The sequence below is a fragment of the Triturus cristatus genome, chromosome 2_2 (assembly GCF_964204655.1).
Source record: "Triturus cristatus chromosome 2_2, aTriCri1.1, whole genome shotgun sequence".
NCBI lineage: Eukaryota > Metazoa > Chordata > Amphibia > Caudata > Salamandridae > Triturus > Triturus cristatus.
The window spans coordinates 174,582,553-174,605,998 of NC_140582.1; the positions used below are offsets into that span (position 1 = coordinate 174,582,553).

General features: G+C 43.4%; 1 protein-coding gene across 3 annotated transcripts in view; it reads left to right on the top strand.

The window, feature by feature from the left end:
• Positions 1 to 23,446, top strand: part of SMARCAD1 (SNF2 related chromatin remodeling ATPase with DExD box 1) — a 683,175-nt gene that overhangs the window by 327,581 nt on the left and 332,148 nt on the right. For all 3 annotated transcript variants that reach the window (XM_085641145.1, XM_085641146.1, XM_085641147.1), the window contains one exon: positions 10,880 to 11,256. In XM_085641145.1, coding sequence (XP_085497271.1) covers positions 10,880 to 11,256 — 377 coding nt within the window. The remainder of the gene's footprint in view (positions 1 to 10,879; positions 11,257 to 23,446) is intronic.

Consider the following 23,446-nt stretch of genomic DNA (forward strand, 5'->3'; position numbering starts at 1 on the left):
GTAGGCATTCCTCTGGTTATTCACAAAGCCCTACTTTATGGACAGCCAGGTTTGCCCGCTCTGTCTTGCTGGACTTTCTGGTCTGAGTCCATTCATAGACCCACCTCCAAATAAATACTGCTTTGTTATCCATTAAAAAGAAGAGTCATCTGTGGCTAGACATGTCTATCAGATGAACAAGTTACTTCTCTTCAGTACCCTTCTTACTAGTAAAGTCTCTAACCGCAGATTCCTAGTGCACCCTGAATTTCACAGGTGGTAGTGTGCCTCTCCACAGGTACAGACCTTAAGGAAGCCATGCCGCAACTTTTAGGTATGATCCCAACTCCCTTTTGAGCGCCTTTTGGGCCCCAAGGAACTGCAGATGTCTGCCAGTAGGGCATGTCCCAGTGTTGACTGAACCTATTAGACTGACACTGGCCCATACCTCCACACCTACGGTGAAGGCCATGTTGGTCCTGCCTGCTCCGATGCGAGCCTCTGCACTACTGGTGCCAACTCCAGATCCATCTCTGATGCCTGTGTCGGATACGGATCCAATGGGTAAACAAGCTGCAGCCATAGGTGGAGGATTACTGCCAACTATTACCCTTCCATCATCCCTGCAATTCTTTATTTGAAAATCCAAATCCTACCTGCAGCCTACACAGAGGACTCCCTTCTTAGAGGCCACCCCAGACACAGTTACTATCAAGGCTTTTTCTTTCCACTGTGAGTCTGGTACATTCAAGTTATGGTCCTGATGTTTTGGGCTCAATCCTGGATTCCAGCATGGACAGTTCTGAACCTTCTAGGTCTCATGCATCTTGCTGGTCTCTCATAACCTTTGCACATTTGGGCTGGGTACTGCTGGGTACACAGCATCTGTATTGCGACTGAGGCAGCCCGGGATCGTTGGTGGTGGCTGATAGAATCCAAACCAACCTGTGGTAGGCCATTTACCCTACCCCACCTAGAGCTGACAGTAGTCATAAATGAATCAACTCTTCGCTCAGGTAGCACCTGAGAGGGGTGAAATCTACTTTGGTGCTTGAGGGGGTAGACGCACTAAAAGCACCACATCCCCTGAAGCTTGGTGTCATTTGGTTTACATTGAAGGCAAACTGAATGTCCATTAAGGTAAGCCAGCCCAGGACCTGACTGACAACATGACTGGTATGTGGTACGGCAACAATCGGATGGTGTGTGATCGCTTGTGCTATGCGAAGACTCTGGAGGTGTAAGGGATCCCTCTTATGACCATTTGGTAGGTTTCCTAAATGTCAGGGCGGACACACTCCTCAGATGTCATATTGTGGACTACAAATGCATCTACACTCTGAGGTGGTTCAAGGAATCTTCGCCCGGTCGGCTGTGACTTGGGTAGACTTTTTTTGCCACTGCTGAGAACCTGCAGTATCAGTTGCCGAACCTTCCACCTCAAGGCTTGCTGGGAGATGCAGTTTCAATGGGGTTCTGGTTTCGTTCTGTATTCAGCCTACATTGTGGTTCTGGTCTCCTGTGTGCTTCCCTGCCTCTGCCACCTCTGCTGTGAGATTAGGAGGTCAGGACGGACTGAGCTAAACTCATCTGGATAGTGCGAGTTCGTCCTGGAGAGAGGTGGTACTCTGACCTGCTAAGTGTGAGTATATACCCTCATCAACAGGACACTGTCCTGCACCTTAATTTCCATAACCTTCACTTCGATGTGTGACAATTGAGTGGAGCCAATTGTGTATTTGATCTGTCTGCAATAGTAGTGGATGATATTTCTGTATCTCAGCACCTGTCTGCAAAATTAATTTAATCTGGTGGCTGAAGTTTATGGCCTTGTTCGGAGGCTCTAGTTGATCCTCTTCAGGGCAAGCAGTCTAATATTCTAATGTTTCTTATGTCTCAATCACATTAAAGGTTATATGTCAGCCTTCTCTTCCTTTCTGCTGTTGTCTGACCATCTAGTGTTATTCAGGTCACCAGTTGGGATGTGCCATTTAAAAGAGCTCATATATAGGTTCCCTTCTTTGTCTTTTTTTTTTCAATGGGACCTTAACTCGATCCAAACGTTCTTGAGTTGCAAACCTTTTGATTCTATGCACAGTTTTTCATTAAAATTGGTTTAATTAAGACATTACTCCACATTCAATCTTCTTCTGTATGCCGTATCAGTGAGCTGCAGATGCCATCTCCCAGCACCCTCTCCCCCATTACTTACACTGCAGACCTCTTCTTGAAGGTCCTGTCCTGTGGAGATCCGTGTTTCCACCACCAGGGTCCACCTGACACAGACTTACCTGCAGAACAGTGATATGGACCCCAGTCACTGTGATCCTCTAGATGTTGTTCCTTGAACTCTTCAGGATGATCAGCTTATCTACTGGGTCCACATCCCAACAAAGGGAAAGACAATAGGGCATTCTCCACCCTCTCCTCTTGGGAATAACCTTCCCCTAGGGCTGCAATAGCCTCTCCTCAAGAGCGTCCAGTAGTGAGTGCCTTCCATGGGTATGAGGCATCTCCCTTCCTGTGCCCGGCTGATGCCCATCAAAGCACTTATCCTCCCAAGGACTTTGTGCCTTCTACTTACACACCTTTCTGCTTCCCTAGAGTTCGTTAGGACTGTTTCCCTTTGTTGGAGGTTTGGGACCCTGAGGGGTTCTCACTGTTAACCTTCCACTGGAGCCCCGAACCACCCTCCTCGTGGTCACCTGTGGCATCCTCTTTGACACAGTGGTGCTTAGCTAGAGGTCCGCTTCTTTCTCAAGCATCCTAGGGAGTTTAAGGTGCTGGCATAACTGCAACGCTATTGCTCGAGATGTGCTCCTTCACAATCAAATGTTACAGCTCATCATTCCTTGCTACCCTTCAACCAAACATCCAGTGCCTTTCTTGACAGGTTTACAAAATCCTCCCAAGACTGGTGTGACCGTTTCTGGCAACAGTTTCTGGCTATCCCTGAACTTCAGGTAGGACTTCTCTAGACTAGAGTAAGACCACATTTGCATATGAAGGCAGCCTTCATGGGGGTGTACTAAACCTGGTCTGCTGCATCTAGGGTCTGTAGTTTATCCCTCCCAATAATCGACATGCGCATCTACAGGCTAAACACCCCCCTCCCCCAAACACCCTAGGGGACTCTGTCCATTCATAAGGTCACCTCATAAGCTGCAAACCACTTACCAATATAATCTCTTAACATGTATCCAGGCATCCGGTATTTTGGGATGTGAACCCTGTGTTTACTTCTCCTAAGCACTTCTGAATTACTGCCACTATCACTGGATATGGTTGCCCTTTGGGACTTCAGGTCCATCTTGCCCTGGCTCCTCTTGTGGTCCAACAGGGCTGCCTTCTCTTCCAGTGCAAGGGTGGCAGCTGCCTTTTTCTCTTCTGCGGTCAGGACTGCAGCTTCATCCTCAACAGAACCTAAGGCCAACTTTTTTTCTCCTCAATGGCAAGGTAGCCTGTTGCAATTTTTAGATCCTCTCAGCCTGCCTGTCCTTGAGCTCTAACTGGGGCAAACTATGAGAGGACACACTGCTCCATGTCCTGGACAACACAGGGGATGCCACTCCTTGGGGCAAACTCTCTGCTTGCACGGGGGCTCCCTCAATTTCATCTTCAGTCTCCTCAATTTAATCTTCGTTTTCCTCAACCTCATTCCCATTCTCCTTTGAAGTGGACTGTAGCTGACTAACTTCTCCCCACGCTTTGAGGTCAAATCACCCTTCTTGCATTCCCTGCTTTACTTCAGCACTCTCTTTTTGAACATGCTCCTCAAATCTAGCATGCTAAGGCTATCCACATTAGCCAGGCCCACCTCCATGTTTCTCAAATGCTTAAGGTGCAGACATTGAGTGCAAGAATACATTTTGAAATAAACTTTTTAAATGATCCAATTAGACAAAAGCCAATTTAAAAAACAAAATCAGTTTTTGCTGTCAATTTAGTAAGGGATTTTTAATTTCAACTTAAATCACTGCATGGTGCTGGAAAACACTAGTCCTGTTTCCCACTGCTGAAAACCAATGTGAGAACCTGGAGTATTATTTTGGGTAGGCAGTCGCCCACCTCAAGGAATAATAATGCTAACTTGTCAAGGTGAACCCCTAAGTCACTAAATTAAGCTGAGCGCAGTGCCCTTTTGCTATGGCACAGAGCAGACTGGCCTAATTTAGTACAGTGAGCAAAGTATTTTTGCAGTACCAAAATAGTAATATAGTCAGAAACTCCAATAAATAGAAATTTCTAATCAATTAAGAAAACAAGATGAAATCTAATTTACAAAATAGCACTAAAACAACAAAAATCAAGTAAGGGAAACAAGATCATTTTTAACGTTTATGTAAATATAGTGCCAAAAAGCACTAAATGCCAATGATAGTGATTGGAAGTGGTAGATTTAGATGTATGCATGATTCCAGGGTCCTCATATTTGGATCGCGGGCCGGCGGCGACAAGCAGGTTTGTCCAAGACAAAGATTTTACTTTCTGACTTATTCTTTTTGGGAGCTCAGCATCCTCTGCTGTGGCAAGTTGAAGTTGAATCTGAGGAAGGTCAATCAAAATTAGACAGCTAGAGAAATCTTGGAACTTTTTCTAAAAGTCCCATCTTTTCATGCTTTGTGGTGCTGCTCCTCTGGTTCCCGTTTGAGGCTCCCATGGCCTGAAGAACAACATGTAGGGGCCAGGACTCACACCAGCAGAGGCCATCAACAGGGTCCAGTTGGTACTGGTCACTTCAGTAAAAAAGAAAAAGGCCTCTAACATCTTGTTGTGACTTTGTAGCCATACAGGGGGTCACCCAACTGACCCTGGAGGCCCAATTATTTGTCTTGGTACAGGAGGAAGCAGGTCCAATCCTTTTGGGTTCTCTTCTGATCTTTTGCAGGTCCAAAAGGTATTCTGCAGAGGGTTTCTTGGGGGTTCCACATTGACGGTTGACACTTGCCAGTGGATAAGTATGGCTCTGGGACACTCCCTAATCAATGGGGAAAATGTTCCCAGGTCATCCCTACCCACTTTTCAGCAGGTCCTGTTTGCCCCACTGCAAACAATTCCAGAGTGCCCCTCTTTTGAATTCCAAGATGAGGAAACCCTTTCTTCGTGTTGCAGAGCTCTTGTATCCACCAAGAGGTGTGTCCAGGGAAAAGAGCAGCCCCCTCCCATGTGTCTATCCCAAACATGTTCAGGGAGGTGGCTTAACTCCCCTCAGTGTCAGCCTGGCTAGTGTGGGCATTGGTGGAGAATCATGAAAATTTATAAATTACCAGTGAAATGTTGCCTAAATGAGGCTAATCTAGAAAAATGCGACGGTCTCTTTTTTCACTCTCTAAGTAGCAGATAATAACACCATAGCGGGCTTTCTGATTTACCGTCCACCTGGCCCAGGAACTCCGTTCGTAGCAAGCTTGGGGAGAAAAATTGATTCAACCGGCGCTACGTCACAACAAATTCCTCATTTTATGTGACCTTAACATACATTTTGATGAAGTAGAGAATCTGGAGGCCTAATCTGTATGTAAAGACCTCATGATGTTTAACCTAGTGCAAAAGGTTAGAGCCCCAATGCACCAAACGGTTCATATCTTAGACCCAATATTTACTAATATAACAGCCATCGAGGTGGGGTCACCATGGCCAGTTCCTTGGTCAGACCACCACTTAATCCCCTACCTTATTCCGTTTAAGGGACCATTGGTTCAGAGGCCTAAACAGATAGTCACCCGTAGGAAATGGGCCAAATTCAACCCGAACACATTCGCACAGGCACTACTGAAAAATAAGTCCAAAATGGAGAAGGACATAATCCTAGCCAATGGGCTGATTGAAACATGGATAACGGAGGCACTGGATGAAGTAGCACCGTAGACCACAATTAGCACTAAGAGGTCGAAAGCATCGGCTACGTGGTTTAATGAACCATTATTAAAGGCCAAAAAAAACTGTAAACAATTGTTACACAGATGGTGTAAGAATGACTGCATCAAAATAAAGGAGTATAAAACAGAACAACAAAAATACCACACATTTATTAACAAAACACGCTGTGATTTCTATACAGAGAAGATTGAAAGGGCTAAAAACTCTTCGAAAGAAATGTTCTCCATACTGAAATCCCTACAGTCAATCGAAAAAATTAACGGAGCCAACTACTGCCTCGGAAAAATCCTGCAATAGAATCGCTGAGTTCTTTGCAGGGAAAGTGGCAAAGATATATGACGCCTTCCCTCCGGAAGCACGTCAGGGCAGAAACACTGAATGCAGGCCGAATACAGTATTTAAGGGAGAAACTCTGGATGAATTCAAGGTGCCAGAGCTAGATGAGATGAAGAGCCTAGCTAACGGAATTAAATCCGGATCCCCACTGGATCCAACATGCCCAGAGATCCTAATGCAGGGAGGCAACCTCATTATGCCATTCATCTTGGAGTTAATTGCTTGCTCCTTTCAATTGGTAGAAGTCCCCCATTAATGGAAGCAAGCTATAGTACGCCCACTAAAAAAATAAGCCACTAATAGACCACTCTGTGTTAGATAACCTACGACCCATCTCATTACTACCCTTCTTTGCAAAAATTGCAGAGAAAGTAACAAATAAACAGCTAACTAACCATATCAACAGAATTGCCCTACTTCACCCCTCGCAATCCGGCTTCAGAGCTGCGCACTCTACTGACTTGGCTGTGCTCCTGGCCACTGAAACACTAAGGCAACGCGCGGTAGAAGGACAGACAACTGCACTGATTCTGTTAGATTGAAGTGCTGCTTTTGACACCGTCTCCCACGGCCTCCTCCTCCAAAGATTAGAGACGTGCAGTGTTAAGGGCTTGGTGTTACGCTGGATGACATATTTTTTGTCTTCACAGTGTTTCTAGGTTACGAAACACTCGTATACAACCAAGAGTATTCCCCTGTTACAGGTAGTACCTCGAGGCTCAATTCTGAGCCCCACGCTGTCAATTTATACATGGGTCCGCTTGCAGATATAGTGGAAGGTCACAACGTGACCATTGTATCATATGCTGACGATACTCAGCTAATTGTCACACTGTCTCAAAATCCCGAACGGACTGCCCACCAATTCTCCCAATGCCTGAAGGAGGTAGCAACATGGATGTCTAACCATTGCCTGAAGCTCAATGGAAGTACAACAGAGGTGCTGATTGTGGGAAAGGCTCCATCTGTCTGGACATCTGCTTGGTGGCCTGAGACGCTTGGCCAGCTATCAACCTTAATACAGAAGTTAAAAACCTTGGAGTGTGGTTTGACTCCAAACTGATATTTGATAGTCAAATCCGGAAAGTGACGGATAAATCCTTCGGGACATCGAAAGTCTTGAGGAAGGTCCTCGATCTATTACCGATCAATGCAGGGAAAACAATAGTACATGCCGTGGTCACCTCCCAGATCGACTACGGTAATGTCCTTTTTAGGTTAATCCGAAAAAAGGCTAATGAAACTGCAATCGATACAAAATGCTGCAGCCTGCCTAGTGTTGAATCTCCCAGAAAGAACATCTATAACAAAAGAACTGGCAAGCCTGCTTTGGCTACCTGTGGAGAAAAGGATAATATTGTTCAAGACAATGTGCGACTGACACCGAATCCTGCCGAAAAAAGGTCCACGGTATCTCCAAGCAATGATAACAGCCTACACACCTAGCTGGAACCTTGAATCCAAAGGAAGGGCACTGATAAATGTACCAAGAATACAGAAGGCAAGGATGGGTGGACGCTCTTTTAGATACCTGCCAGCCAAGCACCGGAACACAGTGCCAGTAAACATTAGAATGGATCCCTGTGAAGCCACCTTCTGTAAAAGCCTAAAGACATGACTTTTCCCCACCTTCATCCAGAATAGACTTTCGAGATCTCCTGTCATCTGCCCGAGGGCTGAGTGGGTTAAGCTATACTTTCTATTTTCTGTCATCTGATAGTCTGTTACCAGCACAGAGACACATCGGAGGTGTAACCATGCACTTTATAAATGGATAAATAAATAAATATGTTGTACTTGGGGAGGCGTATTAATATTTAAAAGCAGGGTTTACTGCCTAACAAAAAGGTTTTTGTTTTTTTTACACCTGACAGCATGTTTTAGGCTGCTTCAGTCAAGTTCCAACAGGTAGACCAGAAGCCTTGTTTTCGAGGCCTTCTTTGTGGATGGTACAATAGGTGTTGTAGTCCACAGGTGGCATTTAACTTTTAGACCTAGGTCTTTGTTACATTTTCTGTACCGTGTAACAGGGACTTACAGCCAATTTAAATTAGTTAATTAGGGGATGGCCATTTTCACCACGTTTTAATGGCGAGCACAAGCACTTTACTCCTTTTTAGTGTTGGTTAACAGTGCACAGTTCTAAGTGAATCAAAAATAGCTTCTTTTCACACCTTTCTGTCAAAACCCCACTTTTGAATGGTTGTGGTTTCGAAGACACAACCTATAAGTATTCGTCTAGCTCTTAAATATCAAAAATAGTTTGATCATGTACTTGCCACAGCAGCGAGAAGAGGACAGTACTTGCGTACCACATTTCACGCATCTTGTGTGTAATTCATTTTAGACGCATGTACCCGTCCATCAGTACCCCCAGCGTCCATTGTAATTGGGACATTTAGCGAGAGTTTTTACTTCATGACCACACTTTTGGTCTAGTGTCCTGGCTTCAGCGGGGGTTGCTTTTCCACAGAACACTCAAGCCTATTCTTGCCACACAGTGGCCCAAAGAGCCGCTGCATCTTGCGTTACTGCACTTTGCCGAAAGTGGACACCTTCGGTTTTGCAACAGTGATTATTTATAAGTGCCAGTGGACTGGTACAAAAATGTGTCGTGACCCCTGAAGGTCTTTCGATGGCTGCATTAGTTTGGTCCCCGTAACATGTTTACATCTGGAAGCCGGGGTTAAAGGATCACACGCTCCTTGGCGCTTAAATAGCAGATTTAGCGTAATTGGAGAAAAGCGGTATCTGGACGATCACTGAATCGTCCACTGTTCAGTTATGTGTTTGACACTGTTTGCAGAAAACTGCAATGTTCGTGCTTAGCCACGTTTTGAACAAGCCCACCCCAGAGGCAATAAACCCCGAAATACTCGCGGATCTGCTTTTAGGACTGCCCCCAAACTTTCACAAATAAGCACATTTATTCACCGCAGTGTTCTCTTTGTTTTGGACGGTGTGCCTCTGTGTGTGCTTTGTCAAACGTTCTGTGAACACTTCCGGACTGGATTCCTCAGAGCCCCAACCTTTACTCGTGTTTTTTTTTCTTTCCTTTTAACCGGTATTGCAGTGACAACCCTCAGCCGCTCCCCCCGCCTTTGGGACACCGTTTACTTCCTCGGGGTTACAGTTGAATATTTGAAAATTGATTTAAAGAGGTTCTTTTCGTGTGATCGGTTCTACTTTGCAGACTCCACTCCAAAATAACATGCGTTAGTTAACCTGTAAGTTTGTATTTGTTTGTCGGATTTTATGCACTGGAACTGCCACACTGAGGCCAGAATGTGTTGCTACTGTGCATAATCTTCAGTTTGAGGAGGTTTTGTGCTCACACCCTGCTTTATCTTTTTTTATGTTTAAGTATTTAACAGAAGAACCGTTATAAATGCAGTCAAGTGAAGGTGATCCATGTATCTTGGCGTCGCAACACATGGGAAAACTAAAGTTAGCGAGGTGACACATTATCGCCACAAAGGCAGTTTGTGTTTATTTTGTTATGGTAACAGTTCATTCTAAGGGTCGCAAGTGGACCACATGTTCAAGCTGCATACTCTGACGTGCACAGGCTGGTAAGATGAAGAGTTAATAACGAATGTGAACGTCCCGCGTGAGGAGGGAGGGTGCCAAAATTGGGCAGATGTTCACTGTACCCATGAACCGTCACACTAACATGAGAGGTTTGGAACAAAGCGAGTATATAAAATCAAGCACCCCCACCTTTCGCCCAAGCCATTGAAGGCAAAAACCTGTCTTTTCCTCGGTTGCTTTATTTTAAGTAATACGTGGCCTCTGTGAACCCTGCTCTTGATTAATACATTTAACGTACTTCAGCTTAATGAACCACATTTGTCAGGAGTTGATGCCCACGGAGATGCATAAGCGTTTTCCCAACTCGAGCAGGGCTATCCCGCTGATAAATTGTTCTAATGTTTGCTACAGTACTACAGCACTTAGCTTCAGGGTTTCACTCATTTATTTCCAGTTTTAGATGATAAAATGATGGCTCTGTCGGAAGTGCAATGCGTTTACCAGAATAGGTCCGTCCTTCCACTTATGAGTGCAAACTGCATTAAATAACATCCAGCCTAAGGTTAGCAGTTGCTCCCAGGCTTTGGGCAGTAGTATTGGCTACGTCAACGTCCCTGGCTGCACCTGTGCGCCGTCTGACGTCAGCACGCGTTTTCCTGTACGGCCCACAGAGCTGCTAAAACGAATACAGGACTCGATTGCGTTCATTTACAGAAGCTATACACAAATCTTGAAAAACATTTTCTATTGTGCTCTTGTGATATGAATATTTTTTCTTCAATAAATAAACGAGTGTCTTGCCTCTTAAGAGCAAGCTTTGTGTATTCCGGTTTAATTCATACTGATAAAATTGCATGCATTTTAAATACTTGTAGTGCAAACAATGACAATATGAATATTCAGCCTTTTTGAGTGGTGTTATTTCATTTTCTTAAAAGTGTTTATACTTTGTTTTGACTACATATAAACGTATTGCTAATAGAAAGGTGAAAGGTCAACTCCGGTTTTGAATATAAAAACCCCAACGTGTTGTACTTTCAGAAAGGCACCTTTAGGGTCTCACTTTGCACTTTACATACTTTTTTTAAAGCACATTTTCTGCCTGTTACTTTTCAGTTTTCCTGACAAACTTTTATTTGTATTGCATACACAGAAAACATACACAGAGCGACCCAAAAAAGAGGCTATGACAGCCAGAAAAATAGAACACACTCCAAAGGAAAGATGAAGCAGACGTCTGGCAGAGAACAGAATGGATACAACAAAAACCAGAAAGGCAGAGCAGGCTTTTGGAATGTTAAAAGGGAAAGAAAGTTCTCAGAAAGCGAAGATTCCTCCTCTGATAACAATAGCTCCCTGGATGAGGACTACAGCAGTGGAGAAGAGACTATGGATGAAACATACAAAGCTAAAATAGTTTCCTTCCTGCAAGATGCTACCCTGGATGAACTGTCTTTGATCCCTCAGTGCTCTCAGAAAAAGGCTCAGAAGATCATTGAGCTCCGGCCCTTTAATAGTTGGGATTCTCTGGTAAGTCTATTGCACATTCTTATTGTATTTCTTTTAATATCCACAGTAGGTTTATAGTCAAGGAGGTGCCTTGCATCAAGTCAGCATATATGGGTGGCCTTAGCCTGATTAGGCTGCAACACCACATACTTCTTTAGCCAATAGCATTGCATATAGTGTCATATGACCTAATTTTGAATAAATTAAGGGGTGATTTTCCAGAAAAACCCAAGCTGATTGGCTGGCAAGACTGTCACTCATGCAATGAGCAGGCAGACAGTGGGAGCTTGGTTCATTTCACTGCAGAAGGAGACAGTGGAGCTTTCACTGAAGGAAGGAGTCGTTTGCCAGCCATTTCAGCTCGGTTTTTGCAGAAAAATCGACTAGAAGAGGAAAATGTGGCAGGATTTTTACTGTAACAGCAGCAACTTTGAGAAGCAACAGCAGCAGAACCGTCAAAGGCAGCTCCATGATTCAATATACCAACATGGATGTGTAATCTTCACCATGAAAGGAAGGAATTGTTTAGGTTTTTTTCCCCCTTTTTTGTTAATGTTCTTAACAATTGAAGCTCAACTTATTAGCACGTTTCTTCTGACTGAACAATGCAGCCATTTTATGAATGCTTATAAACTGCCAGTAATTTAAACCAAGCAAAAACTGTATACAGACTGCATAGAAGAGGCGCACCGTTGAAGAGAATGGGACACCTCAGACACTGGTAAGTACAGCATGGACTGTCATTTTTGAACACTTTCCCCTCATTTTTAACCGTTTCTCTCCACCCCCTCCCTATATAATCTCTTTGCTGCGTGTGTCCTGCTGCTCAGTGAAGCGTCGTGCCTGGTTCCTAGAGCGTTTGTCTGAGAGCCTGTGCGCGCGCCATTAGTTATTTGTCGCGTTTCCTAATTAGCTTTACCGCTGCCATTAGTGTTTTGAAAAACGGAGCAGGCCTGTCTTTACCTTAATAAGGAAGAAGCAAGACCCATTCAACAGATGGCGTTTCATTTTGCCTACCGTTTTTATTTATTTGTTTATTTAGCAGATCACTAAAGTGACCCACACGTTTTCTTTCTGTCGTCTTAAACTTCATATAGACGCGAGGTAGTACTTTTGACCAATTTCGTTAAAAATCAAGTATAACGTGTGCTGATAAAAAGTAACTTACTTTACAAAAAATAAAGATTTACACGTTGTTTAGTCCGGATGAAAGTGTTTTGCCGGGAGCGTTTGGCTCTTTCGAGAACATCTGCTTCATAAGTAGCCTGCTTCCAAACTTGTTGGGCTTTGCCTGAGCTCATTCCCTGCAAAAGTATTTGCTGAAGGGCGCGTTCTTCTTTCTTGTTTTTTGGCACGAACAGTACAGCAAAGCAAGGCTGTAGAAACCTGTAAAGATTTCAAATGTTTATTCGATTAAGAATGTCCTTGTCAGCACCCGCGCCTACATGCTGGCTGGTTTGCAGTAAATGCGTGCCTGGACAACCACGAAATCCGAGCAAATGGCAATTTTCTGCAGATGCCCACATGCCAGATATTAATTTAGCTTGTTTTCTTACTAGTAGTGAATGGAGCTTCAAATGTGTACAGTTTGCCATAGCACAGCTTAATGATCGGGTCGCCTGCTGTTCATATGCTTTCTCCCGACAGCGGTGAAATCAGCACACTTTGCTGGGCATACGAACTGCATTGACTGAAACATACTGATAAATCTGCTTATAAACAAACAAACTAGATGCAGGACACCGAAATGCTGAAACTAAATCCGAGTGAAAAAATATTGCATTGACGTGTTTAATAGTAGAAGCCAAAAGTATAATGCAATTTAAAATGGTTTCCGAAAAGTAGTATTTGCCCTTTGTGCATTGCTGCGCAAATCATCCCCGATTCGACACCACCGATTAAATCATCATAGACGCACGACCCTCTTGTGTCAGAAAGCCAATCAAGGCTTTGCCACTCACAAATAAAGAAACGTTGCCAACTACATTACATTGAGCTCTCGGCATCGGGAAACAGCTGATTGTTGAGTGTCTTTGAGAGGTGACATTCTTGATGTTAGCAATGTTTACAGTGAGGCTGCCTGTAAATTAGAGCATCGTTATGCAGTTAGGCACGACATGTATTGTGGAAATGGTGGAGTTTACCAGGGAAAATTGGCATGCCAACGGATGGCATATGTGCCTAGCCTTATGTGAAACGTTTATAATAAAATGTCATGAAGCTGTGTGGCTTGTGGGCGTGTGCGTTCCAGTTTTTTGGACCTCATAGTAAATTACAGTAGATTCTCCCCACGTTTTCTCTTAACTTTGTATTTTTGAGATTGCCTATGAACGTCAATGAATAGTGTAACAAGTCTGAAAAGTGTTCTCTAACTGACGAAAAAGAAAATGTATTTTAAATGTTTGCATACTGTGCACGTAGCATTACCCGTGCGCGGGGGGGGGGGGGGGGGGGTTGCGGGCTTCCGTCTCCGAGTCATGCGTTCTGAGCCACTTTGCACTCAGTCTGTTATGGCTTGAGCGACCATTTTATGGACTTAGCTGATTTCACTCCTCACGTTTCGTTACGCCACTAGCATGGCTCCCTTTACTGTTTCACTAAGAGCCCTTCAAATCGTTAATGCTTTCGTGTAGCAGGAAATATCACTCGCTAGAATGGAACACACGTGTGTCCATTGGAGAGTCCCATAATCCCCTCTGCCCCCAAAAATAGTAGGGTGGTGGGTTCCCTACCAATTCGTCTTTAATTATCAGCCACACAGTAGCCCGTAGCATGGTGCAGAGGGCCTTTCTGCCTTTTATGCCCTCTGAAGGTTTAACGACTGAAGGTACTAGTAAGCCTCATTTACTAGTGCACATGAGACATAGAAGAGGCCCCTTCGCCCTGCTGGTTTTGAAAAACATGAACCTGCCTTTTCTATAACTTTCACCTCATTTAGACCCTTCACTAGAGTAGTCACTCGCAGTGTAAACGTAGTAAGGCAATCTCATTTTCACAAGAAAAGTTAATGAAATGCAAAAACCGTTAAGCAAAATGTTACTTTTATGTAAGTAAAGGTGAAGCAGTTTATCAAAGCTAAGGTAGAGTGCAATTATGTTGTCTGGCTTTTAACAGGTTCCTTTTCCAACAATACTGCACAGATGCATATACCCGGGTTTAGGAAGCTAAACTAGGGAAAACAGTTTTACCAAGAAACCCGAAAAACAGTGTGCACATGATGGCTGCTAATAGAATAGAGTGACTGAGTTGACTTATACGGGCTCTCTTTGTAGATTTTATTTTAAAAGGCGCTTTTTTCGCGATAGTAAATGGAACTCTGCTTGAGCCACAGCACATGCCTTGAAACAGCGATGTGGCTTCGTTGAAGTACGTTGTAGTGTTTTTATTTTTTTATTTAAATGTTTAAAAAAATACATGAAATTTGCTTGATTTTGCAAATTCAGATTTATTTTTAATAGTTTTAAACATTCTTTAAGAAGTTCCAGTTGAATGCGTCAAGAGTAAATTCTGTACTCGTTAGTTTAAATCCCTTTTTTTTTTGCGGAGTTTATAAAACTTTTGTGTTGGGTGATCCCTGCACCGCCCCTGGCTGATTGATGTAAGCAGATGCTGCGGCAGCAGTGACATCTAGTGGCCATTATGTGTACAGCAACTTATTGGTAACTTCTCGGTCTAGGGCAGCGGTTAATTAACCCTTTTCAGTTCTGTGGACCCCAGCCCCCTCCCCCCTCACCACCACTTGAAGCTAGGGACCACTGCCTAAGCGTGTCTACGATTTCAACCTCCAAACAATATACAACAACAAACACGTACTCCTCAAACAAACGCCCATGTTATAAAACATTTAATTTAATTAACAAGCTATTAAAAATATTCACAAATCGAATTTTATATTTTGTTGTGAAGATTGGAGATATCAAATTTTGGCTTTATCTCGAAAAGAAAACTATATGCTAACATATCAAAATTATTTTTTTGTTACTAAAATAAGCTTTCTTCATGTTTGGGCATATCCCTGTGCTATATATATTATTTGCTGTCTACTTTTGGGTATGCGTGTACTGCAACATGTGTTCAATTTCGCATTGTTGAATGCTATGTACTGTAAGGTCCATGACTCAGTTGGGTCCCGTCTCCCCAACCAACACCACCAGCGGCGGCGACTCCAATATGTTTCATTTCTCGTCGGCTGAGCTGTTCTCTATTCAAGCTATTGAGGTCACCAGTCATCCTTACTGGATTTTGTGTTATATTTTGCCACTGCGCCCATGTATCAAGCTATAGTATCGAAAGTAATTTTTAACCTGCAATTTTAAATTCCTTGACATTTACAGGGCGTTTACATTTTTTTAAACATTTTGTTTGTGTGTGTGTGTGTGTATATATATATATATATATATATATATATATATATATATATATATTCACTGAAAAAACCATAGGTTTCACACACGTTAATGTTAAGAATTAGCATTTAAAAAACCTTGCAAATTCACTTAAAAAACCATAGGTTTCACACGTTATAGTTAGGTGGATATTTCACTCGTAAAAAACCAATGAAATTCCCCCGTTATAGTTAGTTCAGATAACTATAACTCACGCGCCAGCAATCCACTGCTCATGACGTCACATATTACATCACTCATGACCTGGTCAGTGGCATCACTCATGACATCATCCTTGTGATAGAGTGGCGGTCGCGCGAGTTATAGTTATCTGAACTAACTATAACGGGGGAATTTCATTGGTTTTTTACGAGTGAAATATCCACCTAACTATAACATGTGTGAAACCTATGGTTTTTTAAGTGAATTTGCAAGGTTTTTTAAATGCTAATTCCTAACTATAACGTGTGTGAAACCTATGGTTTTTTCAGTGAATTTGTACGGTTTTTTAAATGCTAATTTATTAATGTATTATTTTTTTATATATTTATTTTACAATAAACTACGTATAAAAATGTTTTTTTGTTTGTTTTTCACGGTGCGTGCACCCCCGCGAGTTAAAAAAAAAAAAAAAACTATTTTTTTTGTCTGCCTTCGGGGTCCTTCAGGAACCCCCTGACAAAGGCTAGGGGGTCAGGAACTCTCTACCCTGCCCGCTTTTCACGTTCGCCACCTTCCTTTTTCACTCTCGCACTGAAAACAAACAAAATGGCGGCCAACACTTCCTGATTTCAACCGATTGGAACGTTGACTAACATGTAACCACCAATCAGAATTATGCTCGCGCACGTTAGGGTGCTCGCACGGTGCGCGCACGGTGCGCACTTCTAGATATTTATATGCTTTTAAATGCTATTTTCTCAGGAACTACTGAACAGATTGACACCAGACCTGCAAAAGGCACTTCCCTGACCTGAGGTATACCTCTTTTCCAAATTTCAAGTAATTATGTTCAGCTGTTCGGGCTGTACCTGCGACTAAAGGTCCTATGGAAAAATGCATGCGGAAAACGTGTTTTGGGACCCCCCTTTTTCCTCGGCCCCTGCTTGACGAATCACCCCGAGACTTTCAGGGTAGGAGCTGAACGGAGCGCCCCATTAGTTTTGAAAATTTCGCAAGGATTCGTCAACCGGCGCCAAAGTTATTCAAAATAGAATTTTCAGATTTCCTATGGAAACTCGGTCCTAACTATAACTATCTACTGGCGACCGCCAGTAGCTAAAATATATGAAGGAGGGGCCTATGATCACATGATTGGGAGTGGTCATGATGCAAACAACATTTGAAAAAGCCCCCCAGGAACAACGAGAGAATATCTGAAATGGGCACTGATTAAGCCATTAAGGGCGGAAACGCGTCTGCCCTGCGTTTCCAGAGACTTTTAATGCCAGCGTTTTAACAGAAATAAAGCCGTTTTTAACGACCCCCGGAGCAGCGTCACACTCTTTTCGTCATGAGGAGAGAGCAAGGTTGGGATGTTTTCCAGCTAGCAGGTGCTGGCTTAGTGATGCGCCCTCTCGATATGGAGCTACGCGGTGTACCTGCAAAAAGAGTATTCACATTAAACTGTAACGCGTCGCCCCCCCAGGCGCTACACTTCCACAAGGAGACTGCTGCCAGCATGGTGAGAGAGGAGGCAAAAATGTTTGCCTGAGAAGGGGGATTAAGGACGGCCTTACCTTCCACATGACTGCTAAGGCGTGGGGTCACCAGCCAACAAGGTTTGGAGCATCAACCGATGTTTAAGGCAAGTCCATCACTGTATGGGCTCCTATGGAGGACTTCACTTACCAGAATGCAGTATTGTGGTAAAAGGAACGTGAGATGCCTGCACCTGCAAGTGAAGGAGGGGCCTATGATCACATGATTGGGAGTGGTCATGATGCAAACAACATTTGAAAAAGACCCCCAGGAACAACGAGAGAATATCTGGAATGGGCACTGATGAAGCCATTGAAGGCGGAAACGCGTCTGCCCTGGGTTTCCAGAGACTTTTAATGCCAGCGTTTTAACAGAAATAAAGCCATTTTTAACGACCCCCGGAGCAGCGTCACACTCTTTTCGTCATGAGGAGAGAGCAAGGTTGGGATATATATATATATATATATATATATATATATATATATACATGTATATATATATTTTTTTACTGAAGAAACCAAAGGTTACAGGGACATTATAGTTAGGCTCAGATTGCACTCTTACAAAACCATAGAAATCTAGCAGGTCTAGTTAGCTGAGCTAACTATAACTTACGCCCATCGCAATGCACTGCTTATGACCTTGTATATTACATCACTCATTATGTGGTCAGTGACATCACTGATGACCTCTCAAATGACAACACTGTTGATATCATCTAGTGAGTGGGTTTTGTAAAACTTTCAGAGAGTTAAAGCTATATACTAAGCTTATGCATAAGTTAAATTACTATTCTTTTTGTACTACTAATGAGTGATACTGTTTCTAATGTATGTCATTGAGTGGCACAGTGACTGTATCAGTGTGGAAGTGGCTGTGTGGGTGACTGGTGGCTGTGTGAATGGCTCTATAGGCGGACAAGTGTGTGTGTGTGTGTGTCTGTCTGTGTGGAAGTATGACTGGCAGTGTGAATGGTTCTATGGGTGGGTGACTGGGTGTGTAAGTGGATGTACAAGTAAGTGAGTGGCTGTTTGAATTGGCGTATTAGTGAGTGGCTGTTTTGCACAGTATGTGTGGAGCGGCTGCATAGATGAGTGTGTAGGCGCATGAGTGATTTGTATTGATGTGTGAATGGCTATGCAAGTGGTTTTGTGGATGAATGGATGGATGTGTGAGTGACTATGGGTGAGGGAGTAGCTCTGTTAGTGGCTGTATTGGTGACTAACTGATTATGTGAGTGGCTGTGTGGGTGTGTGAATAGGTATGTGAGTGGTTGTATGGGTGTGTGTGTGGGTCTGTGAGTGGGAGTGGTTTTGTGAGTAGCTGTATGGGTCTGTGATTGGTTCTATGGGCGAGTGGCTGTAACAGTGAGTGTGTGTCTCAGTAGTTGAATAGGTATGTGAGTTGGTTTATGAGAGGTTGTATGGGGGTGTGAGTGGGTCTGTGGATGATATCAGTGATATAATTTGAGATGTCATCAATGATGTCATGAGTGATGTCACTGACCATGTCATGAGTGATGTAATATGTGAGGTCATAAGCAGTGCATTGTGGGCGAGTAAGTTATAGTTAGCTCAGGTAACCATAGCTGCTGAATTCTCATGGTTTTGTATGAGTGAAATCTCAGCCTAGCCAGAACGCCCCGGTACCCTTTGTTTTTTCAGTGAATTTTGACTTTTTAAAATTTATTTCCTATCTGTAACCTTTGAGAGTGGGAGTGTGAGTGGCTGTATAGGTAGGTGAGTTGGCTTGTAGGCATCAGAGTGAGTGCGTGCATAAATGTCTGAGTGGGTCTGTGAATGGGAACATGAGTGTCGGTGTGGGTCTGCGAGTGGGTGGATGAATATCTGAGTGGGTCTATGAGAGAGTCCTAGAGTCTGTGTGTGTGTGTGTGTGTGTGTGTGTGTGTGTGTCTGAGTGGGTCTGTGAGTGGGTGCATGAGTGGGTTTGTGTCTTTCTCAGTGGATCTGTGAGTTGGTGCGTGTGTGGGTCTATGAGTGGGTGCGTGAGTGTATGATTAAGTCTCAGTGGGTGCGCAGTAAAAAAAAAGTAGGGGGCACATGAGAGCAGGTCCCCGTGCCAGCGCCCCCTGTGACGGCCCTCCTGCCCAGATTGCCTGCAGACCGCTACTCTCTGCTGCCTTCGGTTTTGTGCCTCCTCTGCTTGTTTTCTCCTTGTTTTTCTGCCTCTTCTCTGCTCGCTTCTGCCATCTATGTTGCATCTTTCTGCTTGCTCTGCCCGTTATTTTGAGTCTTTCTCCTCGCTCCTGACCTTTATTCTGCCTCTTGCTGCTCGATTCTGACCTCTATTTCGCCTCCTTCTGCTTATTTGGCCCGTTATTGTTTCCTCTTTCTGCTCATTACTGACCTTTATTTCCCCAGTGGTGGCTGGAACTGAACAGGTGTGGCAGGGCAGTGATGAGAGGGGTTTAAAAAACATAAAGAACACTTACCTTTGTAAGGCTGCCGACACTCATCCATTGTCATTTCTCGTCCACTTCTCTTCCTGAGTCAGGAATCACAGAGACTCCTCTAAGCCAATTACAATACTGCTGTCACCATGACAGCAGCGTCGTGATAGGTCTGATCGCGGTAGTTCTGTGCTCAGACAGGCAGTGGGAGCCTGTGTATGTTCTCCACCCAGGCTGTGCATTTCAGCCTGGTAGAGAAGATGCTTAGAGAGCGCATGGCTCTTTGGTCAGCTCAAGACGGCCGGCCAAATCGTCATGCGCACTTAAGTGCACATATTACCTCTTCCCCCTTGCTGGCTGCGACAGTCAAGCCCTGTCCCGCTCCCAAACCTGCTTCAGTATTGAAATATAAAATGATAACATTGGGTTATAATTTTACTTTTCCTTCTTTGCACTGCTGAAAAGCAGTTGGGCGAGCCTCCTGCATGTATACAGTGACCCTCTTGAGAGTAAAATGAACCCTGTAAGTTAGTTACTCCCTTCAATAATTGGTCCCATCTCCCTACAGCACACTTATCACCCTCTGCGTGTGTTCGATGTTTGGGAGTCCGTCTTCTCATCAGAAAAGTTGTCAAACTGAAGTATGGCGCCATTCTCCAGTTTCTTTCTGTAGACGCCGTGCACATTGTCGTCGCCACTGAAATGAAGTAGACTTTACCCATGTTCAGTGAGTATGTTTATTTTGCCACAGGTTCAGGATTACATCACCATCACATCGCACCCACAGTACCTCAGCAACCTCCAGTACTCGAAACCCGGTGCCCAAACCATTCCACCCTACATTCCACCAACCCACGACAATGTTCCAACCCCATCCCAACGCATTCTAAACTTTTAAAAATATTTGAGTATAGGCATGGTCCTGCCACTGGGATGCACTGTGGAAAATGATAGCAGTAGTTATGTTATATTTCGTTTCGAGCCTAATTGGTTTTTGTGAATTGCTTAATGTTATAAGCATTGCTCTAGGCAGTCGTTTTGTACCACAGTCAGCCAGTTGACAGCAAACCAAGGTTTATAAATGCATCTCCCCACTTGTGGAATAAAACTGAGGAAGCAGTGCTATCCAGCGGTATTGTGGCCTTATGGTCTTTGCTGAGACAGCAAACCACTTGTGTGCGTTTTTTGAGGTTTCAGACAGGGCAAGACAGGCCGCCAGACTTACACTAATTCTCCAACACTGTCGTTTTTCTTTTTTAATTGTCTCGCTTAGGGTTTGGGGTTTCTCTATCCTTCAAACCAGTGATCGAGGTGGCATGTAAAGTTTCAACAACAAATAAAAATCGCAGTCACAAAACCTAGCTAAAAATACATATACCTTAGCTCGCTTTCTCAGTTATGTCTTCCTGGTTCGCAGCCAAACTCTTTATATTCTAAGGCACTTTTGCTTCCTTTAGCTGAGTTAATCCTATGTTAGTGTTGCCATTCCATGCCACTGTGTGGATGTGTTTAGGTTGAACATGCACACATATTCTTAATGTGTTATTGTTGCATTTTTCTTGGTTTTCCATCCTTGTCGAAAGAGCTGGCTTTTTTTTTAATAGCATTTCTAAGTCATCCATGACCAGGGATTTGAGCAGTTACAGTGCTTGCGTAGCCTCAAGCTTTCTTAAAATGCTGGCGACAGAATCTTTTTTTAAATTATTGGTGTAAGCAGTTTACTTAAACTATGTTTGTAATCATAGTATTAACCTTTGGGTTTCCAGCTGTCAGGGCAGAAAATTATCCACTCAGACCTGAAGTGTGCCTTTAGGCAGAGATGAGGTGGATTAACTGCTATGCAGCAACTGTTTTTGTGTTTGGGCACAAAGCAATCAATAATATTTGACCTTAACGGGAACCATTCTCCTTGGAAATGTAAATACTATTTAAAAACAAAGATAATCAAACTCGTCCAAAGATTGGGGGGGTGGTGTGTCTGTCATCTCATTCATGACAGATTGATTGAAGATTGTAATTGGAAAGAGCACTAGACCGCCTCCCCAGTCCGGACACAGGAAAAAAGCCTGTACCCATAAAACTATAATCTGTTTACAACATGTGTGTAAATTCCTGGCAAGGGGGAATTCGGGATGATTATATCCAACCCTGGAACCATAAATATGTCTGCTAATTTTAATTTAAAAAATGCGGCACTGAGAACGCCTGGCCTTTTAATTAATTATTAATATATATATTTTTTAAATGTCCGTGTAAGAATGCAACACATTTAGCAGACAGTAATATCAAAAACCCAATCCATTTTGCAGAATTTAAAGAGTTCAAGTATGAAAACAATATTATGCGAAAAAGTGCTTGTGGAGTCACTCCTCTCCAACAAAACATTTTTGAGCTGTAAATAGAGACTGAATGGATATCTTAATTAGGAAAACATGTCCTTCTTTAGTGGTCTTATGAACAGTAAGGATCAAACTTGGGAGACCCGACAACCTTGACAGTGAAACTGATATTTCATTTTTTTGGGGCCATGTTGCCTATAGAGTCTTGGGACCAGTACTAGAAGGGGACTAGGTGAAGCCACTTCGGCATTAGTCTCATCCTTCTCAAATATTTATTTGGCTGCAAGCATCTATTGTGATTCTGTGTCGACACGTTTAGACACCTGGAGGCTGGGTGTGGGGGTCATCATCGAGACGTGTGTCCTACCAGATCTGTTGAGTGCAATAGGACATTGTGAGTAGGGATGTGCTCAAACAGTCATACCTGCGTCGCTTTATTTGAAGACATTGAGCCCTGCTGGGGGGATTGGGGGCGGGGGGGGGGGGGCGGGATTAGCACAAAATCAATGGAAATGAAGGACAAGGCTTTTGAAAAGTTTTTTTCCTACCGGGCATTCTGCCAGACTTAGTCTCCAACTATTGTTGACAAAGTTAACCGAATACTATTTTATTACTGCATCACCTGCCCATGAATACTGGGAATTGTAGTATAACCAGCTGGAAAGGGGTGTGCACCTCTGGCGGTTAAATAAAAAAAAAAGAAGGGAGGGTGGGCATTGTTTTTTCAAAAGATAAAATATATTTATTATTGGAAAAATAAAGGGAGGAGTATACTAACGTGTAGTGTACGTTCTTGGTCATTGCATCACCAGATAGATTGCCATGTGATTTTAGACATGTTGGAAATGTTATTTGGCACCACCGTTTGTGTGACTAGGAAAGAGATAATAGAGAAGTTAGTGGTGGAAAATCACAGTATTTCTAATAGTGAGGGACTCTCTGGTATAATGTCACAATAGAGCTATGTAAGCAAATTACAATGCCCTGTGTGGTAAAATGATGGCAAAACATTAAGGTCAAAGTTTGATAATTTTGCCCTGGATATTCTATCCAATAATCTCAGTTTTTAACATCAAAATCATCTGCTCTCTTTCTTAATAGGGTCTTTCTCATATTCCTTCAGGTGCGTTTGGAATGCCTGGCACAATACCGTCCTGCGTAATTCGTCCTCTGGAGATTTTTTCCCTGAGAAATGTTCATCTAACAGGGTGGAATTCGTTTTTTTCAGATCCCTGACTACGACTCCTTATTTGCATGAGCTGGCAAGGAGGATAGCAGTCTTCACGGGTGATGCTGATCGATCATTCCAGCAGAGCCGAGTACGCGGCTAATGAACAACATCAATGTCATTCTGAAACACCCTTCTGGGACCTGTA